The following is a 27640-nucleotide window of genomic DNA, read 5'->3' as shown; positions in this document are numbered from 1 at the left end:
CGTCCGGCCTGCACGTCCCGTCCGGCCTGCTTGTCCTGCACGTCCTGTTCGGCCGCTTTCCAGGCCGATGACTGGACGTCATTGCCGTCATGGACGGCCCCCTGAACTACGTCGCCGCCGGTGCCTCCCGCCCGGCCGGCCTCCTGAACTGTTTTCTGGGCTCTTGGGCCGTCAGCCTCCGGGCCGCCCCCCTTGAACTGCCCGGGTTTGGACTATCGTGCCGTCAGCCTCTGGGCCGGCCCCCTGACCTTTGTGTGAACTGTTTTTCCTGGCCGCCTGCGCCTGTCGTGAGCCTGTGTTTTGTTATGTTGCTTTCCGGGCTCCGGTGTTTGCACTTTTTTTTTTTTTTTTTGTTTCTGGCTCCTTGTTTGGTTTGTTTCGAGCCCTCCATCCTGTTTCCCCCACCGCCCACCCTGGTTGGGGTGTGTGTGTGTGTGTGTGTGTGTGTGTGTGTGTGTGTGTGGGTTTTTTGTGTTTCGGTTTGGGCTGTCTGGGAGCCAGCCCTTTAGGGGGGGGTACTGTTAGGATGCCTGGGTCGTTGACCCAGGGTTTTTGAGTTTATTATATTATTTATAATTTCTAGTCTTTGGTTTCTTTGAGTTCTGTTTTATGGTTTATGTCTCTGTCTTCTCTAGTTGCTCTGTCTCCCCTGTCAGCTGTATTCCCTTGTCTAGTTCGCATCTCTGTGTATCCTTAGTTGCTATATCCCCGTGTCCAGTCAGTGTCTGTGTCTGCCCTGGTCCCACGTTTCTGTTCCCTCTGTTGCAGTGCGTGCGAGACTGTGTCTTTAGTTCAGTCTGTGTCATGTTTCCTGTTTTATTTTGAAGGTCCTTGTCTGAGGTTAATGTGTCTGGTTTCGCTTCCCCTTGTCTCGTTAGGCCTGATTTGCCCCAGCTGTGTTTCCCTCCTGTTACCCATCCCCTGATTGCTCCCTCTGTGTATTTAAGCCCTGTGTTTCTCTGTGTCTGTGTCGCGACCTACCGTTTACCTAGCTGTGTGTTCTGTCAGTCCTCCGGTTTAAGTTTATTTTGATTTTTTTCCAGTTATATTTGAGTTTAACATTAAAGCTGTTTTGAGTTCACGTTTGTCTCCGGAGTCTGCACCTTGGGTCCTATTCCTGTCTGCACACAGCCGTCACATAACAGCAGCATCGACATGCTGCCCCAGATGTCTGTGCCCCAGATGTCTGTGCCCCAGATGTCTGTGCCCCAGATGTCTGTGCCCCAGATGTCTGTGCCCCAGATGTCTGTGCCCCAGATGTCTGTGCCCCAGATGTCTGTGCTCCTGGTGGAAAGGCTCTCAGTTTCCTCCTTGAAATAAGTGTTTATATTGTTGACCCACTATTGATCATGTGATGAGTCACATGATCAATGGTGAGCGTCTCTTTCCGTCTCAGGTTTAAGTATCTGGGACTCTCCACCGTTTGGTTTTAGAGCTGAAGAAGCTTCTCGGATGAAACGTCTACAAGAAACTTAAAGATGTCTCTTTTCTCTCCAAGCTCCTTAGATCACATGACCTGGATGACTGAACCTACAGACATATTGACCTGGTTTCTAGGTCACATGACAGGTCAGAGGTCAGCGACTGTAACTCAGTTACTCCTGTTAATGTGAACTCACTGAGTGTTTGTAGTTTACCTCTCAGACTGACTGAAGATGATGATGGAGGAAGAGGAGGACAGAGCAGAGTCTGCAGGGTCCAGCTGTCCGTCTGTGAGGAGTGACCGGTCCAAAGGTGACCCTCCAAACTTCAGTGCTGAACCTGGTCCAACGAGGTCAGAGAGCTGTGATGAGTCCTTTACATGTTTGTGTTTCCTGGATAAATATGACCTGAAACATCCTCAGATTGTTACAAAGATTCATTAAAAAGAAAACAATGAAAGAGAAAAGATCCAAATGTTAGACTTGGTCATTTGCTGTTTGAGGACAGTGATGCTCATATCTGTGGGGAAAGTGTGACCTGAGTGGGTTTGTCTTTAAAGAACAGAGCTGCTCTGATTCTCTTTGTGTCTGATCTGTTAAACAGTCTGAGAGGTCACAAAGAGACCCAGCAGCTAAAGCCTGGATCATACTGGCTGCTGTTAATGAGACTCCATCAGGACAACACTGAACCACAGTGGTGTGGATGTAGTGGATAAATCCCACCATACTGATGCTCAGAGTTAATCACAGGGAACAAAACCAGATGTTACCTTCAGATTGTGACCTTTGGAGTGGACGATGCAGATTTCAAAAGAGAATAAATGTTGTTGTTTTTCAGCCGTGAAAAAAGAATCTAATTTTCTGAACTTAAGAATTTATGATGCTGGAAAAAACATGGAGACTATAACACAACATTTCCACTGTGTTCATAGAATGAATGTAAAACTGTCAGACATTCATTAAATATGCAAAATGTCTACAGAAGCATCAGAGGGTCAGACGTGAAGCACTCGGTGATTTTGATAAAATGACTCATCAGTTATTGATCTGTACTACACTGATCTACCACGTTAGTAAAGCTGGTGTTCTGGTGGTGGAGGGAGACCTCGGATCATGTTCTGGTTTTGGAGCAGTGATCTGCTGATGGTTCAGTTTAATGAGCTTCTTCAAAATCATCCCTGACATCACCACTGAAAGGACGTCCATAAACTTAGTAAAAATGGCCCATATTTTCACAATCTGAGAGTCTAAATCTTGACAGACTTGATTCAGATGAAGTTATTTGAGCAGAAACTCCTGGATCTGTATCCTGTGTTCATCTAATCCTTCATGTTTCCTCCACAGAGTGGACCAGCAGAGCTCAGAGGTTCCCAGTGGTCAGTCTGCCCAGCAGCATCAAACACAGCTGGACTCCATATTTATGGTCTGTACATGTACAACAACTACTGTTACATCTGATCTGTTCACAGTCATCTCCATGCTGCTCTTTGGAGACCAGTGGATTGTCTGTAGGGCTGAGAACAAAGTACAAATACTTCATTACATAACCTAATTACTATTTTCAGGTATCTGTAGTTTACTTGAGTAGTAACTATTTTTTACTTTTACTCTGTACATTTTTAAACAAATATCTGAACTTTCTACTTCTTAAAAGTAGAAACGTCCTCCAAAGAGCTACTTTCTTTTTTACTATTACTTTTAAGTTTAATGAGTACTTCAACTTTTACTGGAGTAGTTTTTAATAGTAGTAGTTGTCCTTCTACTTAAACAAAAGTACAGACTTTGTGTACTTTGCTGATTTTTACAATGATTCAGTTCTGATTCACAAATTCAGTTTTGACTCAGTCAGAAATATTATAATCATGATTATTTATCTTGGATTTCACTCTAAACCTTGTAAATATAAAACATTTAATTCCAAATGATTTGAGTCTTTCTCTGCAACTACAAACTCCGTGTAAACTACTGTGGTATAAAAACAAAGCTGAGACTTCATCAGAGGTCTAAACATCAGGTTAATGATCCACACTTTGTGTTTACATGTTTTCATGATTACATGATTTCAGTCTGATTGGCTCATTCATAAAGTATTCTTTTCCAGCGGCTGGAGGACAACATCATCACTTTTTTGAACGAGCTGAAGAAGATCCAGAAGGTTCTGAGTCCAGATTACCCAGAATGCTTAGAGAGTCAGAGGGAGGAGGAGGAGGAGGAGGAGGAGGAGAGGAGCAGAAAGGCACTTGTGACAATCACAGTGAACTTTCTGAGGAGACTGAAGCAGGAGGAGCTGGCTGAGCGTCTCTATTGCAGTAAGAGCATTTCTGTAAGCGTTTAAGCTGATTGATGATTTCAACAGTCATTAAACAACCACTGTTGTCCTACTGGGAGACTTCAACGCTCATGTGGGCAATGACAGTGAGCCCTGGAGGGGCGTGATTGGGAGGAACCGCCTCCTGGATCTGAATCTGAGTGGTGTTTTGTTTTTGGACTTCTGTGCATAGTGTATGTATCTTCAACTGCAGTCTGAGGGAGACTGGTGCTCTACTTGCACTGTGTATAGTGCGGGTGGAGCACTGCTGACTTCGACAGAGAATATTGTCGGGCGGTGGAAGGAATACGAATACTTTGAGGACTTCCTTAATCCCACTGGCTTCCTCCTCCTGTAGAAGAAGCAGAGTCTGTGGATGAGGGGACAACTTACCTGTCTCTTGGGGCGAGGTCCCTAAGAGAGATAAATGACTCCTTGTTGGGTACACTGTAAACCCGAATAAGTCCAGTGAACTCAACATTCATGAGGAAACTGATTACATAATAATTTTTAAGTTAACTTACTTAAAAACTATAAGTTCACTGTAATTTAAAAAATATGACCTGAATAAGATCAAGGAATTGAACTACCTCCAACCTGTAACTTAGTATTTAAGTAACTTACAAAGTTTAATTTCACTAAACTTGTATATTTTATTTTATTTGAACTTTATTTCATTACTTTACTAACTTAAATATTATAACTTATATAAACTCTAATTACCTATTAAAGCGCACGCTAAGTGTAACCCTTCATAGACAGGGTCTTTCTGTAAAGAAAGAAAGCTGAGACAGATTTGCAATCTCAAGTTTATTTATAACTACCTGCACAAAACTTTACATGCTTCTGCATTTGAACATGTTTTTAGTGCTTATTGTACAACTTGTACAGTGAAAATGTTAAACAATATAGTGCTTCAGCCTTTTCTTTGGCTCTCTTTTAAAAATAATTTTGGAAACAACATAAAAAAGAATCAGCCTGATGCTGTTATAAAACTAATAAAAGGCATTTTTATAAACATTTAAACAAAATAAATAGTCTCCGTCTACTCTTTAGCTTTTCCCTTAAACTTCAACATAAATAGTATTTTTATAACAAATAATATAGTGCATCAGTTTTTTCTCCAGTTGTTCCCTTTTAAAACTTTTAAAAATAGAAACATTTAAAACAAAAAAATATATATGAGCATTTTCTTACACGTTTTCATTATAAGACTAAGTTAAATAGAACACCCGCCATATAAAAAAAAAAAGCTATCTAGAGGCATGTTTGTCTCAGTCTATGTCTCAGGCTATGGGGAACAGATAGCAGCAGATGTCCTAAACCTACAGAACTTTGTATGAAACTTTACTACAGTTTAGTACAACTAGTCATGCGAGGCATCAACTTCATTGGAACAGTTTGAATTTTTCCAGCAGTATAGTGCCAGCACCTGTACCTGCTACTCTGGCAGTAAAAGATTGTTTTTGAGGCGAAGAAGACATGGTTTCAACTGTTTACCATCCTCAAGGCCCATCAGGAGTTTCTGGATGAATGTGAATGTGTTAACTAGGTTTTTTGGATAGTCCAGATGCAAGACATAAAACAATCCGAACAACAAGACAAATGCATCAGCCCACTTGGGAATGTCGCCTACCACAAGCTCATCTTCCACTACAGCTGCTGCACTGACCACAACAATATTAAAATACAATAAAAAAAAAAACTTACCTCTGAGCTTGGCGATAACTGTGTTTAATGCTCAAATCCCACTTCAAGCTGTTCGAACGAAAAGAAAAACCACAACTCACGTTACCATGAGACGCTAGCTTAGCCCACATTTACACCGCAGCGGCTATTAGGTTAATATGTAAAACATATTTCGCCAAAATGTAACCATTACCATATCACAAAGCTTATGGTGAAAATAAGTAAACCACTGGCAATAATAATTCCCAACAACTGGTACGTGGCTGCCACTGGCATTTTAGGCAGACCCAGGACATGCTGGAAAGATTATATCTCTTGGCTTGCCTGGGAACACCTTGATGTTCCCCCAGACAAGCTGGAGGAAGTGGTCATGAAGAGGGTTGTCTGGGCTTCTCTACCTAGGCTGCTGCCTCCTTGACCGGCCCTGGATAAGCGGAAAAATATAAATGGATGGATGGATGACTAGAACATTTGTTATTGTCTTAAGAGATGGACCAACATGTAGCCAAATATCCATGCTTTAAAAAAATGAGACGTAATGTTTTGCATTCTTTTTCCAGAACATTTTCCTACGATATGTCAACGTAACCTTAAATCTGCACAGAAGAAGAAGTTTGAGTGTGTGTTTGAGGGGATCGCTAAAGCAGGAAACCCAACCCTTCTGAATCAGATCTACACAGAGCTCTACATCACAGAGGGAGGGACTGCAGAGGTCAATGATGAACATGAGGTCACACAGATTGAAACAGCATCCAGGAAACCACACAAACCAGAAACAACAATCAGACAAGAAGACATCTTTAAAGCCTCACCTGGAAGAGATGAACCAATCAGAACAGTGCTGACAAAGGGTGTGGCTGGCATTGGGAAAACAGTCTTAACACAGAAACACACCCTGGACTGGGCTGAAGACAAAGCCAACCAGGACATCCAGTTCATATTTCCATTCACTTTCAGAGAGCTGAATGTGCTGAAAGAGGAAAAGTTCAGCTTGGTGGGACTTGTTCATCACTTCTTTACTGAAACCAAAGAAGCAGGAATCTGCAGCTTTGAAGACTTCCAGGTTGTGTTCATCTTTGATGGTCTGGATGAGTGTCGACCTCCTCTGGACTTCCACAAAACTACAATCCTAACTGACCCTAGAGAGTCCACCTCAGTGGATGTGCTGCTGATAAACCTCATCAGGGGGAAACTGCTTCCCTCTGCTCACCTCTGGATAACCACACGACCTGCAGCAGCCAATCAGATCCCTCCTGACTGTGTTGGCATGGTGACAGAGGTCAGAGGGTTCACTGACCCACAGAAGGAGAAGTACTTCAGGAAGAGATTCAGAGATGAGGAGCAGGCCAGCAGGATCATCTCCCACATCAAGAAAACTCGAAGCCTCCACATCATGTGCCACATCCCAGTCTTCTGCTGGATCACTGCTACAGTTCTGGAGGATGTGCTGGAAACCAGAGAGGAAGGACAGCTGCCCAAGACCCTGACTGAGATGTACATCCACTTCCTGGTGGTTCAGGCCAAAGTGAAGAAGGTCAAGTATGATGGAGGAGCTGAGACAGATCCACACTGGAGTCCAGAGAGCAGGAAGATGATTAAATCTCTGGGAAAACTGGCTTTTGTTCAGCTGCAGAAAGGAAACCTGATCTTCTATGAACCAGACCTGAGAGAGTGTGGCATCGATATCAGAGAAGCCTCAGTGTACTCAGGAGTGTTCACACAGATCTTTAAAGAGGAGAGTGGACTGTACCAGGACAAGGTGTTCTGCTTCATCCATCTGAGTGTTCAGGAGTTTCTGGCTGCTCTTCATGTCCATCTGACCTTCATCAACTCTGGACTCAATCTGCTGGAAGAACAACAAACAACGTCCATGTGGTCTAAATTATTTGATAAACCAAAACTCCAAAACTCTCTCCACCAGAGTGCTGTGGACAAGGCCCTACAGAGTCCAAATGGACACCTGGACTTGTTCCTCCGCTTCCTCCTGGGTCTTTCACTGCAGACCAATCAGACTCTCCTACGAGGTCTGCTGACACAGACAGAAAGTAGCTCACAGACCAATCAGGAAACAGTCAAGTATATCAAGAAGAATTTCAGTGAGAATCTGTCTGCAGAGAAAAGCATCAATCTGTTCCACTGTCTGAATGAACTGAATGATCATTCTCTAGTGGAGGAGATCCAACAGTCCCTGAGATCAGGAAGTCTCTCCACAGATAAACTGTCTGCTGCTCAGTGGTCAGCTCTGGTCTTCATCTTACTGTCATCAGAAAAAGATCTGGATGTTTTTGACCTGAAGAAATACTCTGCTTCAGAGGAGGCTCTTCTGAGGCTGCTGCCAGTGGTCAAAGCCTCCAACAAAGCTCTGTAAGTAAACATGAACTCATTGCTTCATTCTTAAAATCATGGGAAATAAATCTGAGGTGCTCAGTTCAAAGAACACTACCCTTTAAGAAAAATTAAAAAATAGTCACTTAGTCAAATATGATACTTTAAATATTTCACTCCAGCAGGACATGTCAGCATTTCTGAAATATTTTTGTCTTTAACTCTAATCAAAACACAATCCAGATCCAGCCTATAAGAACATGAGGTCTGATCCTTCAGCCCCTCTGACAGGTTTATTATCCTCAAGTTGTTCACTTGTCTCCAACAACCAGGAGTTTAACTCTGTTTTTTAAAGCAAATACTTGAGCTACCAGACTGCACCTACATCTTTTTCAGATGTTCTTGTTATAAGGTCTGGTTTGTGTCTCACCTTTATTGCAATCCCCAATGTCTCTCATTTTTTCAAATATAATTCTGTTACTTCGGTGTGGCCAGAACAACATGGTGAACCCAAAATACAGACAAAGGTGAAGGAACTGAATATTACTAGACGTGAAGGCTTTATTTACACACAGGAACTTGACACTTGGAATTTTTAACATGAACTGTGAACTATGGCAGAAGTCAAGTACTTGAATCTGTGAGCATGAAGTGGGCTCAATGGTAGGTTTCCGGAAATGGGTCTTGGTTGATGGTAATCTGAGTCACTTTAACAGAGGTAGAGCAGCATCAGAAAGATCACTGGTGGAGGTTACAGTAAGTGAACGAGGTTATCTTCAATGTGATAGCTGTGATCAGGGTGAACCAAAAAGGTGCCGTGGTGAACAGATACTTCAGTTTGGTGAATGCAGTTTCAGCTTTGGGGGACCAGATGCATGCTGAGACTTGAGTGGTGCAGCTACCTGACTATAGTTGCAAATGAACAATCTATAAAAATTTGCTATTCCCAAAACCCATTGGAGATGCTTCTGGAATCTACAATGGGTACAAGGGGAAGGCCACTCTGTGAAAGCTTTTACTTTTGCCAGATCCGTCTTCACCTGCCCCCAGTGCCAAAATGTAACCGAAAAAAGTTATTGATGAGGAATGGAATTCACACTTTTCTGCTTTAACATAAGGTTTATTCTCCAGCAAACGTTGGAAAAATAGCATGGACATGAGACTGATGTTCCTCGCAGGTTTTGGGAAAAATGAGGATATCATCCAGATACACCAATACGAACCTGTCAAGGAAGTCCCGGAGGACATCGTTAACAAATCTTGAAACATTGCGGGAGCATTAGTTAACCCAGGCGGCATGACCAAATACTCGTAGTCCCCCGATGGCATGTTTAAAACGGTCTTCCACTTGTCTTCCTGATTGATCTGGAAAAAGTGGTAAGCGTTGCGGAGGTGGGGTTTTGTAAACCCTGTGGCGCTGTGAAATGGCCTGAAAGCAGAGCTAATGAGGTAATAGGTACTTATTCTTGATGGTAATATCACTGAGGCCCCTGATGTAAATGCATGGCCAGAGAGAGCCATCCTTTTTCCCCACAAAAAAGAAGTTCCAACTTGAGATGACAATCGTTGGATTATGCCTGTACCGAGGGATTCCTTAATGTACTTTTCCGTAGCTGCACACTCAGGTCTAGACAGGTTATACAGCCAGCTAGAAGGCCGGGTGCAGCCAGAGAGTAGTTCTATGGTACAGTCATGTGGTCTGTGAGGTGGCAGTGAAAGCACTTTACTTTTGCTAAATACTTCCTGAAGATCATGACATTTGGTGGGCACAGAGGAGAGATCTAAAACAGTCTCAGTGTTGGTTGATGGTTCCACAGGTTCCGGTGGACGGGCGGAAACAAGGCAATTTGAATGAAAGAACAGACTCTAACTGATTACCCTCTGACCTGACCAGTCTAAGTGTGGGTTACGTAATTCTAGCCAAGGAAACCCGAGTATAAGTGGTTTGTGAGGTGCATGAAAAGCAAAAAAGGTAAGGGTTTTCTTGTGATTGCCAGGGGTGACAGGCTCTGTGCGGTGAGTTATGTGAGGGGACACTCGTTTATTTAATGACTTAGTGGGAATGGGCGGATTAAGGGCGCATAGAGGGATGTTTAACTGTCTCGCTAACTCAGACTCCATGAGGTTGTGATTGAACAAGATCCTGAAAGGTCTGGTTAACTAGCACAGAGACTTGGAGTTGCAATCTGGGTTTTTTTTGTTTGTGTGAGTATCCTCCACCCTTATCCCCGAACTTACCAGTGGGCAGACCCTGGTGTGGAATCGAAAATATACAGGTTCATCACGAGAAGCAAGCTGATCTTTCATGGTTTTATTTAATGACTGAAAAAATACAGCGGACGGTGGTTAGCACTGTTGCCGCACAGCAAGAAGGTCCTGAGCAAAAGTCTTTACAAACTCAACCAGGAAATCATCATGCGAGCAGAAAGAAAGAGGATGAGCAGATAGGTAAGCAAGAGAAACCCGCCAGCGTCCCAGGTTTCCAGAGAAGGTTCAGGTTCCAGGTACCTGAAATGGGATGTAATTCAATTCAATTTTATTTATATAGCGCCAAATCACAACAACAGTCTCCTCAAGGCACTTTATATTGTACAGTAGATCGTACAGTAATAGATACAGAGGAAAAACCCAACAATCATATGACCCCCATTGAGCAAGCACTTTGGCGACAGTGGGAAGGAAAAACTCCCTTTTAACAGGAAGAAACCTCCGGCTCAGGGAGGGGCGGGGCCATCTGCTGCGACCGGTTGGGGTGAGAGAAGGAAGACAGGATTTCAGCTCATCTCCTTTATACGCACCTTTGACAGGAAGAGTTTTATACAGCTAGTGTTTAAAATCCAGTGTTCCTCACAGTACACAGGTAATGAGCATAATGATTATTGAATTACTAAAATTTTCTAAAATAATTGTTTTAGTTAATATTGTATGATAGTGTACACAGAAGCTCAGTAGGCAGAGTGGTCGCCCCATGATCATATGGTCAGGGGTCGAATCCACCGAATAGTTACCTTGTGGTACCCCTGAGCAAGGTACCATCAAGGTACCAATTGTGTGCACTGGATTGGTAGCACTCATAGTCTCATAGGTTTAAAATTAAAAAAAAAAAAAGGTTCAACATATAAACAAATTTAATTTGATCACATATATTGTTTGGTTTTTTTGTTTTGGTTTTTTTCCCTTTCTCTGTCAGACTGAGCAGCTGTAACGTCTCAGAGGAAGGCTGTGAAAATTTGTTGTCAGTCGTCAGCTCCCAGTCCTGTAGTCTGAGAGAACTGGACCTGAGTACCGACGGCCTTAAAGCTTCAGCAGTAAAGCTTCTGTCTGCTGCAGTGGAGAGACCACACGCCAAACTGAATGTTCTGAGGTCAGATCAATTTGTATTCTATTTAGTTCTGTTTGTTTATGTGTTTGATGTTTGTTTTTGTTTATATCTTTATCCAGTTATCCTTGTTTCATAGCATTTTTATTCATTTCCAAGTTAAAGTGAAGTTTTACTAACCTGCTCAGTACAAGACAATAAGCTATTGCACCCTGATTACACTTTAACAATTATCTTTATTCATGTTTTTATTTTCAGACTTAACATCTGTGAATTCTTAGAGGAAAACTGTGAAGCTCTGTCCTCAGTTCTCAGCTCACAGTCCTCTACTCTGACAGAGCTGGACCTGAGGATCAGAAAGCTGCAGGATTCAGGAGTGAAGCTTCTGTCTGCTGGACTACAACGTTTAAACTGTAAACTGAATACTCTGAGGTCAGATCAGAAAACATTTAGTTTTTAGAATTATTAATTAAAGTTCATCCATATGATGTTGTATCTTAGTATGTTTATGTTTCCTTTAAAAATAGAAAGTCAAGATTTAATGTTGTGAAATGTATTAACAAACTCTACATGAGTATTTCTTGTATAGACTGTCTTTTATTTTTCAGACTGAGTGGCTGTAACCTGTCAGAGAGAAGCTGTGAAGCTCTGTGCTCAGTCCTCAGCTCCCAGTCCTCCAGTCTGAGAGAGCTGGACCTGAGTAACTCTGACCTGCAGGATTCAGGAGTGAAGCTTCTGTCCTCTGGACTAAAGAGTTCACAGTGTGCAGTGGAAACTCTCAGGTCAGGATTCAAACTTTTCCACAGATGATCATTTGAAATGTGACTTATATTATTGTATAAACAGGTAACTTTTATACAGCTATCAAGTGAACTTTTATTTACATTTGAGTGGATAATTGGACTCTGAATTACTTTTAAAAGTTGTTATAGTCATGTCTTTGTTTATTTAAAAAAATACTTCATGTACTGCCTAATTTAAAGATTTAGGCTCCTTTGGGCCAATAATATATATATTTGATTTCTTTGTGAATGAAATTAGGAGGATATTGGCGACTACTGATTGGTTCGCTGTTTGTTTTTTATTCACAGTACTTACTTAATTTTAAAGGCTTATTTCTCAAAATGAGATGTTTATCTTTTCTTCTACAACACTTGGAGCCACCAAATCTTCTTGCTTGATTTATTCATTACAGTTTGATTTAAAGAATATTAGACTCGTAACATAATAAATATATTTATTTCACTTCTTCTTGAGAGAAAGAAAGGGATGACTGGGTGAGCTCCAGTGGTTCATCCCAGCAGAGGGAGCGGCACACTGGGCTGCAAATGATCACAGTAGTAATGGCCATAGTTTGATAAAACAGGCAGTCTTACCCTGTAGATAATACAGGGTTCTGGTGCCGATGTGGGGGAGGGGACTCGCCCGGTACTAACTACATACTACTAACTACGTCATCCAGATGTCTTCCCTACTAACCTTGATAAGAAGTAACTGCAGTAGCCATATAAGTCAAATCAGTTTCACCTGTTAAAGTTAGCTCCACTATCAATGGTGTCACTTGTTATTTCTGGGATGAGTTTAGTAGCCTGAACAGCTGCTCAAAAGTAAAAGGTTATTTTTATTATTATTATTTAATTATTAAGTCCGGGGTAACCTGCAAGAGCTGTTTGCACAAAGAATAATACTCAGACTTTTAGGTTTTATCGTTTTACACAAGGTTTAAAAATGAATGTCCACAATTGAATTGCAGAAATTGTTATTGAGCTAATACTGATGTATGTCTGTGAAGGTTCTCAGTCATCCAGGTCATCGTAGTCAAAGGAGCTTGCAAAGAAAAGCGTCTGGACTTCTTTAAGTTACTTGAAGACGTTTCACCTCTCATCCGAGAAGCTTCTTCAGTTCTAAGGTCAAATGGTGGAGAGTCCCAGATATAAACCTAGTGGGAGTATCCCCCCACAGAGGGACAAAAGGACCCCCTGATGATCCTCTAATCGCCTGAGCCAAGGTGTGAAACTGGGTGTGGGTCCCAATCAGCCAGAGTTTCGGGTGTGTTCATTGTGAAACCTGGCCCCACCTTATCATGCGAATTCCTGAGGTCAGATGGCCCAGGATGTGAGTGGGCGTTAAGGCGTCTGGGAAGGGATCTCAAAACTGGATTATAGATGGCAGAGAGTTGGTGTCGTAAACCCCCGCCTCTGTTCAAAGATGGTCGCTCACAGTGGACATAGATGGCTTCTTTCACTCCTCTTTCAAACCATCTGTCCTCTCTGTCCAAAGTCAGCAAAGAGGCACAGAAAAGAAGACCAGACACCAGCGAGGGAGGATAAGAAGGACAGACGCAACAACATTGTCATCCCCTATGTAGCCGGTGTATCAGAAAAACTTAGGAGAGTTTTCTCCAAGCATGACATCCCGGTGCATTTCAGACCCAGCAACACGCTCAGACAAAAACTGGTTCACCCGAAAGACAAAACGCCAAAACACAGACTTAACAATGTGGTGTATGCTGTACAGTGCAGCGAGGAATGCCCAGACCTCTACATTGGAGAGACCAAACAGCCACTTCACAAGCGCATGGCACAACACAGAAGAGCCACCTCCACAGGACAAGACTCAGCAGTCCATCTGCATCTTAAGGATAAAGGACACTCTTTCGAGGATGCCAATGTTCACATTTTGGACAGAGAGGACAGATGGTTTGAAAGAGGAGTGAAAGAAGCCATCTATGTCCACTGTGAGCGACCATCTTTGAACAGAGGCGGGGGTTTACGACACCAAGTCTCTGCCATCTATAATCCAGTTTTGAGATCCCTTCCCAGACGCCTTAACGCCCACTCACATCCTGGGCCATCTGACCTCAGGAATTCGCATGATAAGGTGGGGCCAGTTTTCACAATGAACACACCCGAAACTCTGGCTGATTGGGACCCACACCCAGTTTCACACCTTGGCTCAGGCGATTAGAGGATCATCAGGGGGTCCTTTTGTCCCTCTGTGGGGGGATACTCCCACTAGGTTTATATCTGGGACTCTCCACCATTTGACCTTAGAACTGAAGAAGCTTCTCGGATGAGAGGTGAAACGTCTTCAAGTAACTTAAAGAAGTCCAGACGCTTTTCTTTGCAAGCTCCTTTGACTAATACTGATGTAGTTGTTATCTTTGGTAAGGAGAGGTTGGAGGAAGAATGAGCACAGTCAGGCCTAAAGATGCTCTTAATAATAATAATAATAATGATGATGATGATGATGATAATAATAATAATGATGGATTGCATTTATATAGTGCTTTTCGAGACCCTCAAAGACCCTTTACAATTCCACTATTCATTCAGTCTCACACACTGGTGGAGGCAAGCTACAGTTGTAGCCACAGCTGCCCTGGGACAGACTGACAGAAGCGAGGCTGCCATATCGCGCCATCGGCCCCTCTGGTCATCACCAGTAAGTGGTAGGTGAAGTGTCTTGCCCAAGGACAAAACAATCAAGACAGAGAGAGCTGGGTCATCAGACAGACAAGCTCAACTTGTAACCTACTGGTTCGCTGGTCAGCACACCAGCTGACTAGCGAACCGGCTAACTAGCACACCGGCTAACTAGCAGATCAGCTAACTAGCACACCGGCTAACGGCAGCCACAAGCTGAAGGACGATTAAATGTAGTGGAGATATCAGGGATGACACTGGTGTGTCCGATTCACTCTTTAGCACTCTGGTCACTCTGGTGTGTCAGCCAGAACACCACTGAAGGCCAAATGATCCCAGCATGTGGAATAAGGAGCTTAAGGTTCGGTTTGAGGCACTTTATTCTTTCACTGATTGATTCTTGTGGCTGTGATCACGTGTGTGGTTTCTTACAAAAAGGAAGTACACAATGCAAATATATGACAAATAAGATGAATAGATAAGTTACATATCCAGTTATATGTACATACATCAGTATAGCTAATATAGCCATATATAAGGACAAAGATCACAGTACTATAATGCAGTAATGTTAAACACAAAGGTGTATATCTACATAAATCTATCCTATCAGTGATCAGGGTACTGTAGTATACTTCTACTACATACACTATACAAACTAAATGACATTAGTGTGACTTTAAGTTACCATCAGTACAGATGAACTGATGGTAGTTGTACAAAATAAAGGCTTTGCAATTATTGTGAAGGGCTTCCAGTTAAAGTAAGATCAGCTGATTACCTTATAACAAATTGTTTGCTATAGAACGCAGCTCCCACTCTTCATTAATATCATGTACTGTAACTTCCAAGTAACCATGGTTACCCAGCCTCACCAAGTAGTCTCCAGAGAGACCAACAGCTGGTTCACGTTGTAACGCCGTGGCTTTCGTAGTCTCTCCTTTTTCTACAGCTCATGTATTCTTCTTGTGATGGTGCGTCTTGAGGGAGGCTCATACATGCCATCATTTGTTGATCCTAAGAACGTTCCTGACTTCTTCAACAACACTAATTGGCCTGAAGTTTGTAGCTGCTCACTTCACTGTGGCGTTTGTTAGCTTGTCTTTCTTTGGTTTATCTAGACTCCTCCCACAAACTGAATCTACGTAGTCTGCCCAAGCCTCCCACTGCTGTTTGTTTGGGTGGTTTGTTTGCTGCCATCAACAGCGTGTAATGCATTTAAGTGATACTTCAGACTTGAAGTACTCCGACGATAAAAAACTCAACTTTGCTTAAAAATAACTTTAGTTAAGCTGGGACAAAAGAACTCTCAAATATCTGGGCATAAATTTATCAATGGATAACCAGTTTGGAAGAAATCAATTACCCCCTACTTAAAAAAGATATCATGGTAGATATTAGCAGATGGTCATTAATCCCTTATCTAAGCATCTCTTCTAGAGTGGACATCATAAAAATGAATATGCTCCCAAAGATATTGTACTTATTCCAGTCTGTTTCTATAGAAAACCCTGATAGATACTTTGTAGAGTGGGATAGGATCCTCTCAAGATTTATATGGGCGGGTAAAAAGCCAAGAGTTAAGTTCAAAACACTTCAGCTTCCCAAAGATAAAGGAGGATTAGGCCTCCCTTGCCTACAGGGCAACACAAATAAGAAATCTGGTGGGCTGGTGTAAACCCGGATACTGTTCAAGATGGAAGGAAGTGGAATTGTCCTTGGGAGGTAACTTCCCTGTCGGAGCACTGATAGGAGATCCTTCAGAGTTACGACTCCTGGGAGACCCGGGCAACCCTTGGATAGTAAGTTGTAACGCGGTTAAAGGACCAGGGCGCCTGACTGCAGCTTCATAGACAATGAGCTATCAGAATTGGTTTCCACTATGGAGCCTGAGTGTGTGAATAAAACACAGGAAACCAAAGTAGAGCTCAAAATATATATATTATGTTTGTTATGAGAAATGTATAGACGGATGTACAAAAAATAAAAAAATATGCGCATATATCACAAACAAAAATAATGTTGACAATACAAAACAGCTTATTAGGTTCCAAAAGGAGGTGGGATGAGGTGTAGTCCAGTATGAGATTTAGTACAGTTCCATGGACCTGTGATAGGTCATGTGTCAACAGTTTAATTCAGTCCCTAGGTTTACGATTCCTACCGCAACGTAGCGGTGGTCGGGTGGCTCACCATCCCGCGCTGATCAGGGCTGATCGCGGGAGAAAAAAAAACCTGACCTGACCTAAACAAGGTCAAAAACATAAATTATCATTCACAGAAGAAAATGAAACAGCATTCTACTGCTGTGACAAATACATAAATCCATAAATAACAAAGACAAGTAATTAATGCCATGTTTCATACAACAATCAATAAACCATCATCTCTCATAATGAATTTCATTCAAAATACTATTATAGAAAAACATTCTCATGGGTCCCATCAAAGTATATCAGCAATAAAGCTAATAAACATTATCCAAAGTTAATCAAACATATATTTACAAAACTCATTTAATCACAGGAGTTGCGCAACAGATTCAATAATCTCAATGGAATTTAACTCAATGCAAAATCTCATAGGCCATTTTGACATTTCATCAGAAAAGTAACAAAAAACATCCAAAACGGACAAAACTACAAAAATCAAATCACTCGTTCAACTCTAGATACGTTAAGTCAACATTCGGCCATAATGGAATAAACAAAAACAACAATATTCAATAAATAAAACTAGTAATTGCACCTACTGCGACAGAAACAACCTGCTGCTTAACACCGAGAAGACCAAGGAGCTCATTGTGGACTACAGGAGGAATGCTGACCCACATCCACCCATCCACATTAAGGGGACGGCTGTGGAGCGTGTGAGCAGCTTCAAGTCCCTGGGAGTCCACATCTCCGAGGATCTCACCTGGACGACCAACTGCTCCAAGCTGGTCAAGAAGGCTCACCAGCGCCTCTTCTTCTTGAGGACTCTGAGGAAGAACCACCTGTCCTCAGACATCCTGGTGAACTTCTATCGTTGCACCATCGAGAGCATCCTGACCAACTGTATAACAGTCTGGTACGGGAACTGTTCTGCCTCAGACCGGAAGGCGTTGCAGAGGGTCGTGAAAACTGCCCAGCGCATCGCCGGAGCACCACTTCCTGCCATAAAAGACATCTACAGGAAGCGGTGTCTGAAAAGGGCTGGGAAAATCATCAAAGACCCCAGTCACCCATCACATGGACTCTTCACCCTCCTGCCCTCTGGGAGGCGCTACAGGAGCCTCCGGACTAAGACCACCAGGTACCAGAACAGCTTCTTCCCCACAGCTGTCAGACTCCTGAACTCTGCCTCCTGACATCTGACCCACGTTAACACATGGACTGAACATACACACACCCACAATGGACAACTGTACCCTCAAACACACAATAATAACATGGACTGAACCACCACTCACAACCACTAGCACTTTATATAGCCTCTGTAGGAATTATATCTCACTTATCTTAACTGCACTACTGTATAGCTCTGTGTAAATAATCATTCTGTACATTCGATCATTTTTAATCCTACAACTGTTTACAACTTGCATAGTTCCCATTTCTGTATAGCTGTATATCTCAGATTTCTGTAAAGTTATTTATTTCATATTCTGTATAGTTTTTCATATTTATATCCTGTTCATAGCCTGTACATAGCTTGTACTCACTACAGCCTGTACATACTTATAGTTATAGAATATTCACAACATACTTCATACCGTGTACATTATAACATACCGTAATAGACCCATTCTGTAATATACTCACATATCTATATTATTGCTAATATATATTGTTATATATCTATATCACTAAAGCACTTCTGGATGGATGCAAACTGCATTTCGTTGCCCTGTACCTGTGCATGTGCAATGACAATAAAGTTGAATTCTATTCTATTCTATTCTATTCTACTGTCGCTAGCCTAGCATTAGCTTACCGGCGTTTTAGGATGTGTGATGGCGGCTCCGCATTTTCATTAATTGTGACAAAACAAACAAATAACTCACTGTTGAGTCGATTGTGAGGTGGTGTAAAGATGAATGAATCGGCCGGGTTATTGCACGCTGTCAACTGGTCTGTAGTGTAAAGTTTGTCGATATCTGACAAGTACGCCAACCACAGGGACAACAGCAGCCAGAGGAGCAGGGAACATGCAGCTGATTGACCCGGAACTTATGCAGGGTTCATTCCCGCCACAATAAAGGGACTGGCGGAAGTGGGGTCAGAAGTTACCGTGGTTACAAAGTTCAATAAAAATATGGGAGAGAGTACTTAAAAAGTACCAATTAAACCAGAGGGCCGGATTCCTTAAATGGTTTGCATATGACCCAGAATTTTTGCCTAGTAAGATCGACTCGACATTCAAAACATGGGCAAATAAAGGTCTCACCACATACAGTACCTTGTTGAAAAATGGAAAAGTGATGAGTTTCCAAGAAAAAGTTTGGGTTGCAAAATCAAGATTTTTTTTTAGATATTTGCAAATGAGGGACTTCCTGAATAAAAAGCTAAAAAATTCTCAGTTATCGACTGGGAATGAAGAGATTATAAATATATTCGAGAATGCATATAGAGATGGACCCTATCAAAAAATTATTTCCAAATTATATTGCTCACTGATCAATCTACGGGGCCATGATACAAGATATGTTAAAGCAAGATGGGAAACAGATAGCAATCTATTCCTAACAGGAGAGCAATGGGATAGGACTTGTAGGCAGCAGTGGTCAGTAACAAGCTCCCCCTCGTGGAGGGAATTCAGCTGGAAGAATATATTTCGTTATTTTATTACCCCAGCCCAAAAATCCAATTATTCTCAGAATACAACATGCTTCAGGCATTGTGGACATGCAACAGCAAATCATTTTCACATTTTTTGGGAATGCCCCCATGTGGTTCCATTTTGGAAGGAAATACATAAGGTCATGGAAACAATCTTCCAAAAGAAAATACAATTTCATTTTGCATTATTGTACCTAGGCAACCTAGAGAGTCTTAATCTATGCAAACCGGATAAATATTTGTTCAGTGTGCTGTTGGTAGCTTGCAAAAAGGCCATAACTCGCCTTTGGATTAAAGAGGATATTCCTACCATAGATGAATGGATTGATGTGATATATAATATTTTTGTTATGTAAAGAATAATTTTTAGGCTAAAGTGCCAGGCGAACTCATTTGAAGAATATTGGTTGAAATGGTTAAAATATGTACAAAATGGGAGGTCCGATTTTGTATAATGTCATTGTATTTCTTGGTTTGTTTGTTTGTTCTTGTGTTTTGTTTGATTTTGTTTTGGTCCGTTTGTCTCATCTGTTGTTGTTCGGTTTGGTTTTGCTTTCCCCCTCACGGTGATTAAATTGAATTTGTTGTACATGTTGTATAAATAAGAAAACTAATAAAACATAAATTAAAAAAGTAAAAAAATAACTTTAGTTATATCAACACTGCCCTCTGGAATAATTAGACTTTGGTGACAAACTGATGTGATCTCCATGTTTCCTTTGTTGGACTGTGGGCGGGTGTCTGAACTGAATGTACTGAGTAACATGTAGAGTTTAAATATGTGTCAGTTCCAGTTTTAGAGCTCTAAAGTGCAGCTATCATGTTAGGAATATGTTAGGAATAGACAGTAACACTGAGCACACTGAGGTCAAATCTTTATTTATCCAGTTCATCTGTAGGCCGAGCTCAGTCCATCCATTCAGTGAAATGATGTTTAAAGGTCTCCTTGTTCTGTGAGCGTGCACAGATCCTGAAGCAGAAAGCCTGGGTTAACAGAGAAATGATCATCACTGTGATGATGCTCATCATCTCTGACTGGGATTTGAGGTTTTATCAAAGCAGCAAACACAAAGAAAGCCTGGCTATGTTGGACTGGGTGTGGAAGCAGCTCCCAGTTTGAGTTCAGGAGACAGACACCCTCTCTACTTTGAAGATCAGCTTCAAACTTTCATTTTTGATAAAACTTATAGTTAGAGCTGGATCAGGTGACCCTCAACCATCCCTTAGTTATGCTGCCATATAGATGGATAATAGAATGATTGTTGTTTTGTGTGTCTGCAGCCTGTCAGGCTGTCTGATCACAGAGGAAGGCTGTACTTCTCTGGCCTCAGCTCTGAGCTCCAACCCCTCCCATCTGAGAGAGCTGGACCTGAGCTACAATCATCCAGGTGACTCAGGAATGAAGCTGCTGTCGGCTGGACTGAAGGAACCAGGCTGGAGGCTGGACACTCTCAGGTATGAAGAATGTCTGATAGAGGAGGAAGAGCTGGAAACATTTCCTGTGTCTTTCACTCACTTCCTGTTTGTTTCCTGCAGATGACACATGAACAATCACACATGCAGGAATATTTTCAGGGACAGACACACTAGTCTAGCTGGATAGTACGTGGATATTTATGTAGGGGGTCTCCAAGGAGTCTGTTTGCAGGAACATCTAGGTCACAGGTGTACCTGAGATAGATGTCAGTGTACCTAATAAAGTGTCAGCTAACATTTGGAAATGGAAGCTTAAATAATGACAAACTCTACATTCACAGCTGAATTCACAATAAATTTGTTCTCAAGAGCACATTTTTCTGTTATTGTTCTCAAACAACAGAATGAGAATGAAATATTGATTCTAACAGGGCCCATAAACAGCATTAGCTTAGCAGCATTAGCTTATCAGAGTTTCCATCATGGTCACACAAATCCTTAGCAGAGCAAAGTGGCCTACTTAGCAATAGCTGCTCAAGTTGTATAAAGCAAGGGAAAACAGTATTAGCATTGGCTGCTAATGGCAGCTTACTTAGCATAAACTCTTCACATCTTTATAATGCTAGGGAAAGGAATCACTCATGGAAGCCTATTTAGCATTAACGTCTCACATCATTATAACACAAGAGAAAAGGGTATTAGCGTTAGCTACTAATGCTTAGTCACCTCAAATTAGCATTAGCTGCTAATGGTAGCCTACTTAGCATTAACTCCTCACTAATATAATGCTAATTCACATCAAATTAGATGAAGCTGCTGTCGGCTCGACTGAAGGATCCAGGCTGGAGACTGGACACTCTCAGGTATGGAGAGAATGTCTGATAGAGGAGGAAGAGCTGGAAACATTTCCTGTGTCCTTCACTCACTTCCTGTTTGTTTCCTGCAGATAAGATATGAACAATCACACATGCAGGAATATTTTCAGGGACAGACACACTAGTCTAGCTGGATAGTACATGGATATTTATGTAGGGGTCTCCAAGGAGTCTGTTTGCAGGAACATTAATGATAACTGATAAGTCATGTTGAGAGTTTCATTAAAAGTAGACCTACAGTTAGGTCCATAAATATTTGGACAGAGACAACATTTTGTAAATTTAGATACACTTTATTAGGTCACAGGTGTACCTGAGATAGTGGCCACTGTGTACCTAATAAAGTGTCAGCCATGTGTATGTTTCCCATGCTGTATGTCCACAGTCACAGTGACAGTCAGTGACACTGACAGAAGGATGAAACAAGGCTGTGAATCATTTCAGTCTGTGTGTGTGACAAAGAGGCAGACAGGAGCAGCTAACATTCGGAAATGGAAGCTTAAATAATGACAAACTCTACATTCACAGCTGAATTCACAATAGATTTGTTCTCAAGTGCACATTTAGCAGCTAATGCTAATACGGTTTTCCCTTTGCTTTCTACAACTTGAGCAGCTATTGCTAAGTAGGCCACTTTACTCTTCTAAGGATTTGTGTGACCATGATGGAAACTCTGATAAGCTAATGCTGCTAGGCTAATGCTATTTATGGGCCCTGTTAGAATCAATATTTCATTCTCATTCTGTTGTTTGAGAACAATATTAATGTCTCACATCATTATAACACAAGAGAAAGGGGTATTAGCGTTAGCTACTAATGCTTATTCACCTCAAATTAGCTTTAGCTGCTAATGGGAGCCTACTTTGCATAAACCCTTCACATCGTTATAATGCAAGGGAAAAGAGTCACTCATGGCAGCCTATTTAGCATTAACGTCACATAATTATAACACAAGAGAAAAGGGTATTAGCATAAGCTACTAGTGCTTATTCACCTCAGATTACCTTTAGCTGCTAATGGCAGCCTACTTAGCATTAACTCCTCACTTCGTTGTTACCAAACGGAAAAGAGTATTAGTATTAGCTACTATCATTTTTAATAAGTAAGAGAAAACAGTGTTAGCATTATTGGATAATGCTAACTCACATTAAATTAGCATTAGCTATTTACAACAGTGTACTTAGAATTAGCTGCTCACATTGTTAAAAAGTAAGGGAAAACAGTATTAGCAGTAGCGCATAATGCTAAATCACATTAACGTAGTATTAGTTAATAAGGGCAGCCTACTTAGCATTAACTGCTCACTAATATAATGCTAATTCACATCAAATTAGCATTAGCTGCTCAAGTTGTTATAAGGATAGAGAAAACGGTATCAGCATTAGCTGCTAATAATTATTCACCCCTAATTAGAGTTAGCCCCTAATGGCAGCCTACTTTGCATTAACTCCTGACATCGTTATAATGCAGGGGAAAACAATTACCATTATCGGATAATGCTAATTCACATCAAATTAGCATTAGTTAATAACGGCAGATTTTGCATCATTAGCTGCTGTCATTCTTACAAAGCAAACAGTATGAGCATTAGCTGTTAATGTGTTTTCATCTAAAATAAGAATTAGCCACTAATGGCGTATTGTTAAAAAGTAAGAAAAAACATTGTTAGCATAAGCGGATAATGCTAATTCACTTCAAATTTGTATTAGCGAATAACGGCACCTGCTTAGCATTAGCTGGTCACATTGTTATGAGGCAAGAAAATATGGCATTAGCATTAGCTGCCAATTTCTATTTACTTAAAATTAGCATTAGTGACTAATAGCTGCTCACATTATTAAAAGGGAAGGGAAAAGTGTTAGCATTATCGGGTAATGCTAACTCACATCAAATTAACATTACCTAATAACAGCAGCCTTCTTAGCATTAGCTGCTCACATTGTTATAATGCAAGGGAAAATAGTTAGCATTATTTGATAATACTAATTCACATCAAATTAGCAATAGTTATTAACGGTAACACACATCACATTGTTAAAATGTAAGAAAAAACATTGTTAGCATTAGCAATTTAAATTAGCATTACCTAATAACAGCAGCCTTCTTAGCATTAGCTGCTCACATTGTTACAAATCAAGAGAATATGGTATTAGCATTAGTTGCCAATGCTTATTCACCTAAAATTAGCATTAGCCACTAATGGTAGCCTATTTAGCAAAAACTTCTTAATGCTAAATGAAGTTAATTAATGCCAAGTAGGCTTAACTGAAATGAAAGTAGTGTTAGCATTAGCTGCTGATATTGTTAAAAGGTAAGATAAAACATTGCTAGCAGCAGCGGATAATGCTAACACACATAATAATTAGCATTACCTAATAATGGCAGCCTTCTTAGCATTAGCTGGTCATATTGTTATAATGCAAGGGAAAAGAGTTGGTAAAAACATTGTTAGTATTAGTGGATAATGCTAATTCACATCAAATTGGCATTAGCTAATAATGGCTACGTACTTAGCATTACCTACTGATATTGATATAAAGCAAGAAAATATGGTATTAGCATTAGCTTCTAATGCTTTCTCATCTAAAATTAGAATTAGCCACTAATGGCATCCTATTTAGCATTAACTCTTCACATCGCAGGGGAAAAGTTAAAATTGAATAAATAAAAGTGTTCACATTAGCTACTCGTATTGTTAAAAAGTAAGAAAAAACATTGTTAGCATGAGCTGATAATGCTAATTCACCTCAAATTAGTATTAGCTAATAACAGCAACCTACTTAGCATTAGCTGGTCACATTGTTAAAAGGGAAGAGAAAATGATATTAGCATTAGGTGGTAATAATTATTCACCCAACATTTCTTGCAACCGTAGCACGGCGATCGGCAGATAAAAAGCCGGTAGCAGTCTCCTTTGTTTTTACGCTCGATGTTCATGTCTTTCATGATGACACGAACACTGTGGCATTTGCAGATGGTACAAAGTACAGGGATGGCGAGCGCAAAAAAGGCAACTGCTCACGGCGCCGGGCTGTTGTTACAGGAGAAAGAAGCGGAAATGACACCGTGACATATAACAAATAACATCACCTGTTTCTGATGTTAGTTGTTTTGACTGCTTTTACATTATATTGAAATATATGTAATGTTCATGTATGCTGCAATGCAAACGGAGTGATGCAAATAAAAAACATCGAGCCACAAATTACGGTGCGACCCTATAATTAGACCGGGTTACCGGGGACTGTTATTGCCGATGAACAGGTGTCGCTATGTGACTGCAGACTAAATTGGGCTGCATTGAGTTCATTACTTTTCTTTTATCCCGCCGCCTACGCATCACTGTGAGAGTTAATATGAGATCTCTCTCTGTGGAAAAATAACTTTAAATCCCACTGACGTGTGTATAAATCTATATACGAATAATGTCCCGCTGGGCAGCAACTTAAAAAACACAACTTTTTTTGAAGTGTTGTGAACGCTGCGCGCTGGGGTGAATGTCGGCGTTTGCCCAATAGAAAGGAGGAAGCCAGCCAGGCACAGAAAAGAAAGAAACACTCCACGGCAACGCTGCTGTAACTTTCACTCATTGAGAAATGTTTCCCTGCTTGCATCAAGCCCGGCTGGTGTCCCCTGAGATCCATATCCCACCCCGATTGGTAGGTTAATTCAGCTCCGCACACAACACTGTAAAGTGTCATACATTATCAAACTAACATTAAATTTTCATATTAAGGTGGGGGCCAAAAACTATCGTCCTGCGGACCGCAATTGGCCCGCGGGCCGCGAGTTTGAGACCCCTGGTGTAGGAGGACACCTACTCTGTGTCTGGTTAAGTATAAGAGCCCTTTGTTAGGGGGACCGCTGGACTCTTAGCACCAGCTTTGGGGTCACAGGGTCACATCTGGAACACACACACACACATACACAGACACACACACATACCCATTTTTACTACCTGGTGGGACCACCTGACTGGGAGGGTGCTGGTGGGATCCACCTTTTCTACATGGTTTAGAAAATTGATTTTAATTGCTAAATTCATGTAAATTTTTTGTGAAGAGGAAAATCACTTGATATATTAAAAACACTCACATGAAAAAAAATGACCTGAATTTTGCTATTTCTGTGGGGACCCTCCTATATTAAATGAGCAATTTTACTTTTTACCACAAATAATTAACATTTGCTACCATGTTAAACAGAACAGCTATAATACTACAGCAGCTATGGTGATAGTGTACCTCAAACACACTTAAATTTCTCAATCAAAAGAACATTTTTTTTGTGTTTAAGCTCTTTATTTAAAACACAAGACATTTTGCATGGCAGCAAAATGTCATGCCATATATCCCATTACCTAATAAACAAAACAAAAACAAAAAACTGTAAATGGGACAGTGATTGTTTATTTCTAAACAAAAAATCCCAAGTATTCCATTTATCCAAATGTTTTATAATGTAAAAATCGGAATTCACATTATTATTTTGTCTTGTACTGACCTTCCTACAATCCATAATGAAATGAAAAGTGCCATTGTGCACAAATATGTAAAGTACTCAATTTAGTTTACACTGGGCCAGCCGTGGGTAAACTAAATATGAGCTTCAACATGAAACATGAAAAAACAGCACTCTGAAATGTGCAACTATGTGTTTTAAACCAAAACCAAAAGTCTTTTAGCACTCTGGTGCCTCAGTGCTCCAATTCTGTTTATGACATAGACCTTAACTGCTTTCCACGTCCTTTGTTCAAGTTCTTTTGGTGAAGATTCAATACACGCAATCCACCTTACCAGGAACTTCGCCACCTTCTAGGAACCTTTTCTCTTTTTTTCTACAGCAAGAGTCTCTGCTGCAGACCAGCCTCTCTTCTGTGAAGCTCCTGAGAACAAACAAAAGTATTAATAGTAATAATTCATTTTAATTGAAGGGGCCTGTGAGGTGAAGTGATATTTCTGATGCTAGTGATTTCGAGAGCATAGTGGTGAAACTAGTGTGAGGGACAGACAAGAAAATAGGAAACTGAACAAGTAAAATACAACATGTGAACAAGTGAAATAAAAAGTAGCCCCCATTTATTTTTGCCATTTCAGGGGAGATATTGTACTGCATGTACATATCTCAAAACTGACAAACTTCCCTGTATGGCAGGGGTGTCAAACTCCAGTCCTCAAGGGCTAGTATCCTGCTTGTTTTTGAGATATCCCTGCCCTACCTGCTGCCGATTACCTGGATCAGGTGTGCTTTGCCAATAAGAAGCTACAATGGCAGGGTAGTTGGAAAACAAGCAGGACAGCGGCCCTCGAGGCCTGGAGTTCGACACCTGTGCTGTATGGTGTTATACAAATGCTGTAATAACTCAAACATACTTCCAGAGCTAAATAAAAACCTGTACAGTACCATAACAATCTTTTAACTGTGTTCAACAAATTCATCAACTGAAGATAAAATTGTTTCAGGCAACAGGGAACAATGAAATAAACCGTCTCCTGCAAAAGAATTTGGACAGTTAGGCCAAGTTCTTTGTTTTTGAGTCACATGAAGAGGTTTAATTTTCTTTGCTGTGGACTTTGGGTTTGACTTCAAAAGCTGAATATCAGACAGCAGATTTAAATAAAATGTAAATAAAATATCACCCTAGCTCTTGAGGTGTACATTTGTTGTAACAATACCTTTCAAAGGAGTATCACCCTCTGACTCGGTCCACCATGTTGTTGTGATCAAAGGGCCTGTTTAAAAAAAACAAAACATTAAATTCAAATGCATAAATCTGGTCATTTCAGAAGTGAAGTGTTTATTAAGTGTGTCATAACTTAACAAGGAGATGGAGTCAGGCCTAATACCAAGATGGCGGCCCGTGCATCACACTAGGTACAGTGTCTCTTCACATTTTACAAGTTTGCTGTGTTATTCCTGCTTATTTTGGGTCTGTTCATGTAGAACAGCTTCGCCTTTACATCTTACACCCGACTAGAGGTTTTGGATTTAGGATTACACAACTTCGACTGTTTTATCAGCAACCTTTGACTCATCCCGGAA

The 27640-nt window shown here is 41.0% G+C and overlaps 2 protein-coding genes across 4 annotated transcripts in view; one reads left to right on the top strand and one right to left on the bottom strand.

Moving 5' to 3' along the window:
- The window catches only part of LOC146391788 (protein NLRC3-like), a 453804-nt gene that overhangs the window by 264777 nt on the left and 161387 nt on the right, over window positions 1–27640 (bottom strand). The gene's annotated exons all lie outside the window — the stretch shown is intronic.
- Window positions 1377–20953, top strand: LOC146391794 (protein NLRC3-like). 3 transcript variants are annotated; one of them, XM_084915960.1, is made up of 7 exons: window positions 1377–1569; window positions 1645–1774; window positions 2766–2844; window positions 3523–3730; window positions 5979–7782; window positions 11671–11844; window positions 20589–20953. In XM_084915960.1, the coding sequence occupies exons 2-7, from the start codon at window positions 1656–1658 to the stop codon at window positions 20845–20847; spliced, it is 2643 nt and encodes an 880-aa protein (XP_084772086.1). In that variant the 5' UTR covers window positions 1377–1569; window positions 1645–1655; the 3' UTR covers window positions 20848–20953. The 3 variants fall into 3 exon arrangements, with proteins under 3 accessions (XP_084772086.1, XP_084772095.1, XP_084772104.1); XM_084915969.1 differs by having other exon boundaries at window positions 1377–1774; XM_084915978.1 differs by lacking the exons at window positions 11671–11844; window positions 20589–20953 and having other exon boundaries at window positions 5979–7786.

Source organism: Perissodus microlepis, chromosome 3, assembly GCF_051167445.1.
Source record: "Perissodus microlepis isolate ML-2025 ecotype Zambia chromosome 3, ASM5116744v1, whole genome shotgun sequence".
Taxonomy (NCBI): Eukaryota; Metazoa; Chordata; class Actinopteri; order Cichliformes; family Cichlidae; genus Perissodus; species Perissodus microlepis.
This window is presented reverse-complemented; position numbering and strand designations above follow the sequence as displayed.

Coding starts and splice junctions, on each gene's coding strand:
- LOC146391794 (XM_084915960.1), top strand. CDS start 1,656: ATGATGATGGAGGAAGAGGAGGACAGAGCAGAGTCTGCAGGGTCCAGC. Junction 3,731..5,978: donor GGCTGAGCGTCTCTATTGCA/GTAAGAGCATTT, acceptor TTCTTTTTCCAG/AACATTTTCCTACGATATGT. Junction 7,783..11,670: donor AAAGCCTCCAACAAAGCTCT/GTAAGTAAACAT, acceptor TTTATTTTTCAG/ACTGAGTGGCTGTAACCTGT.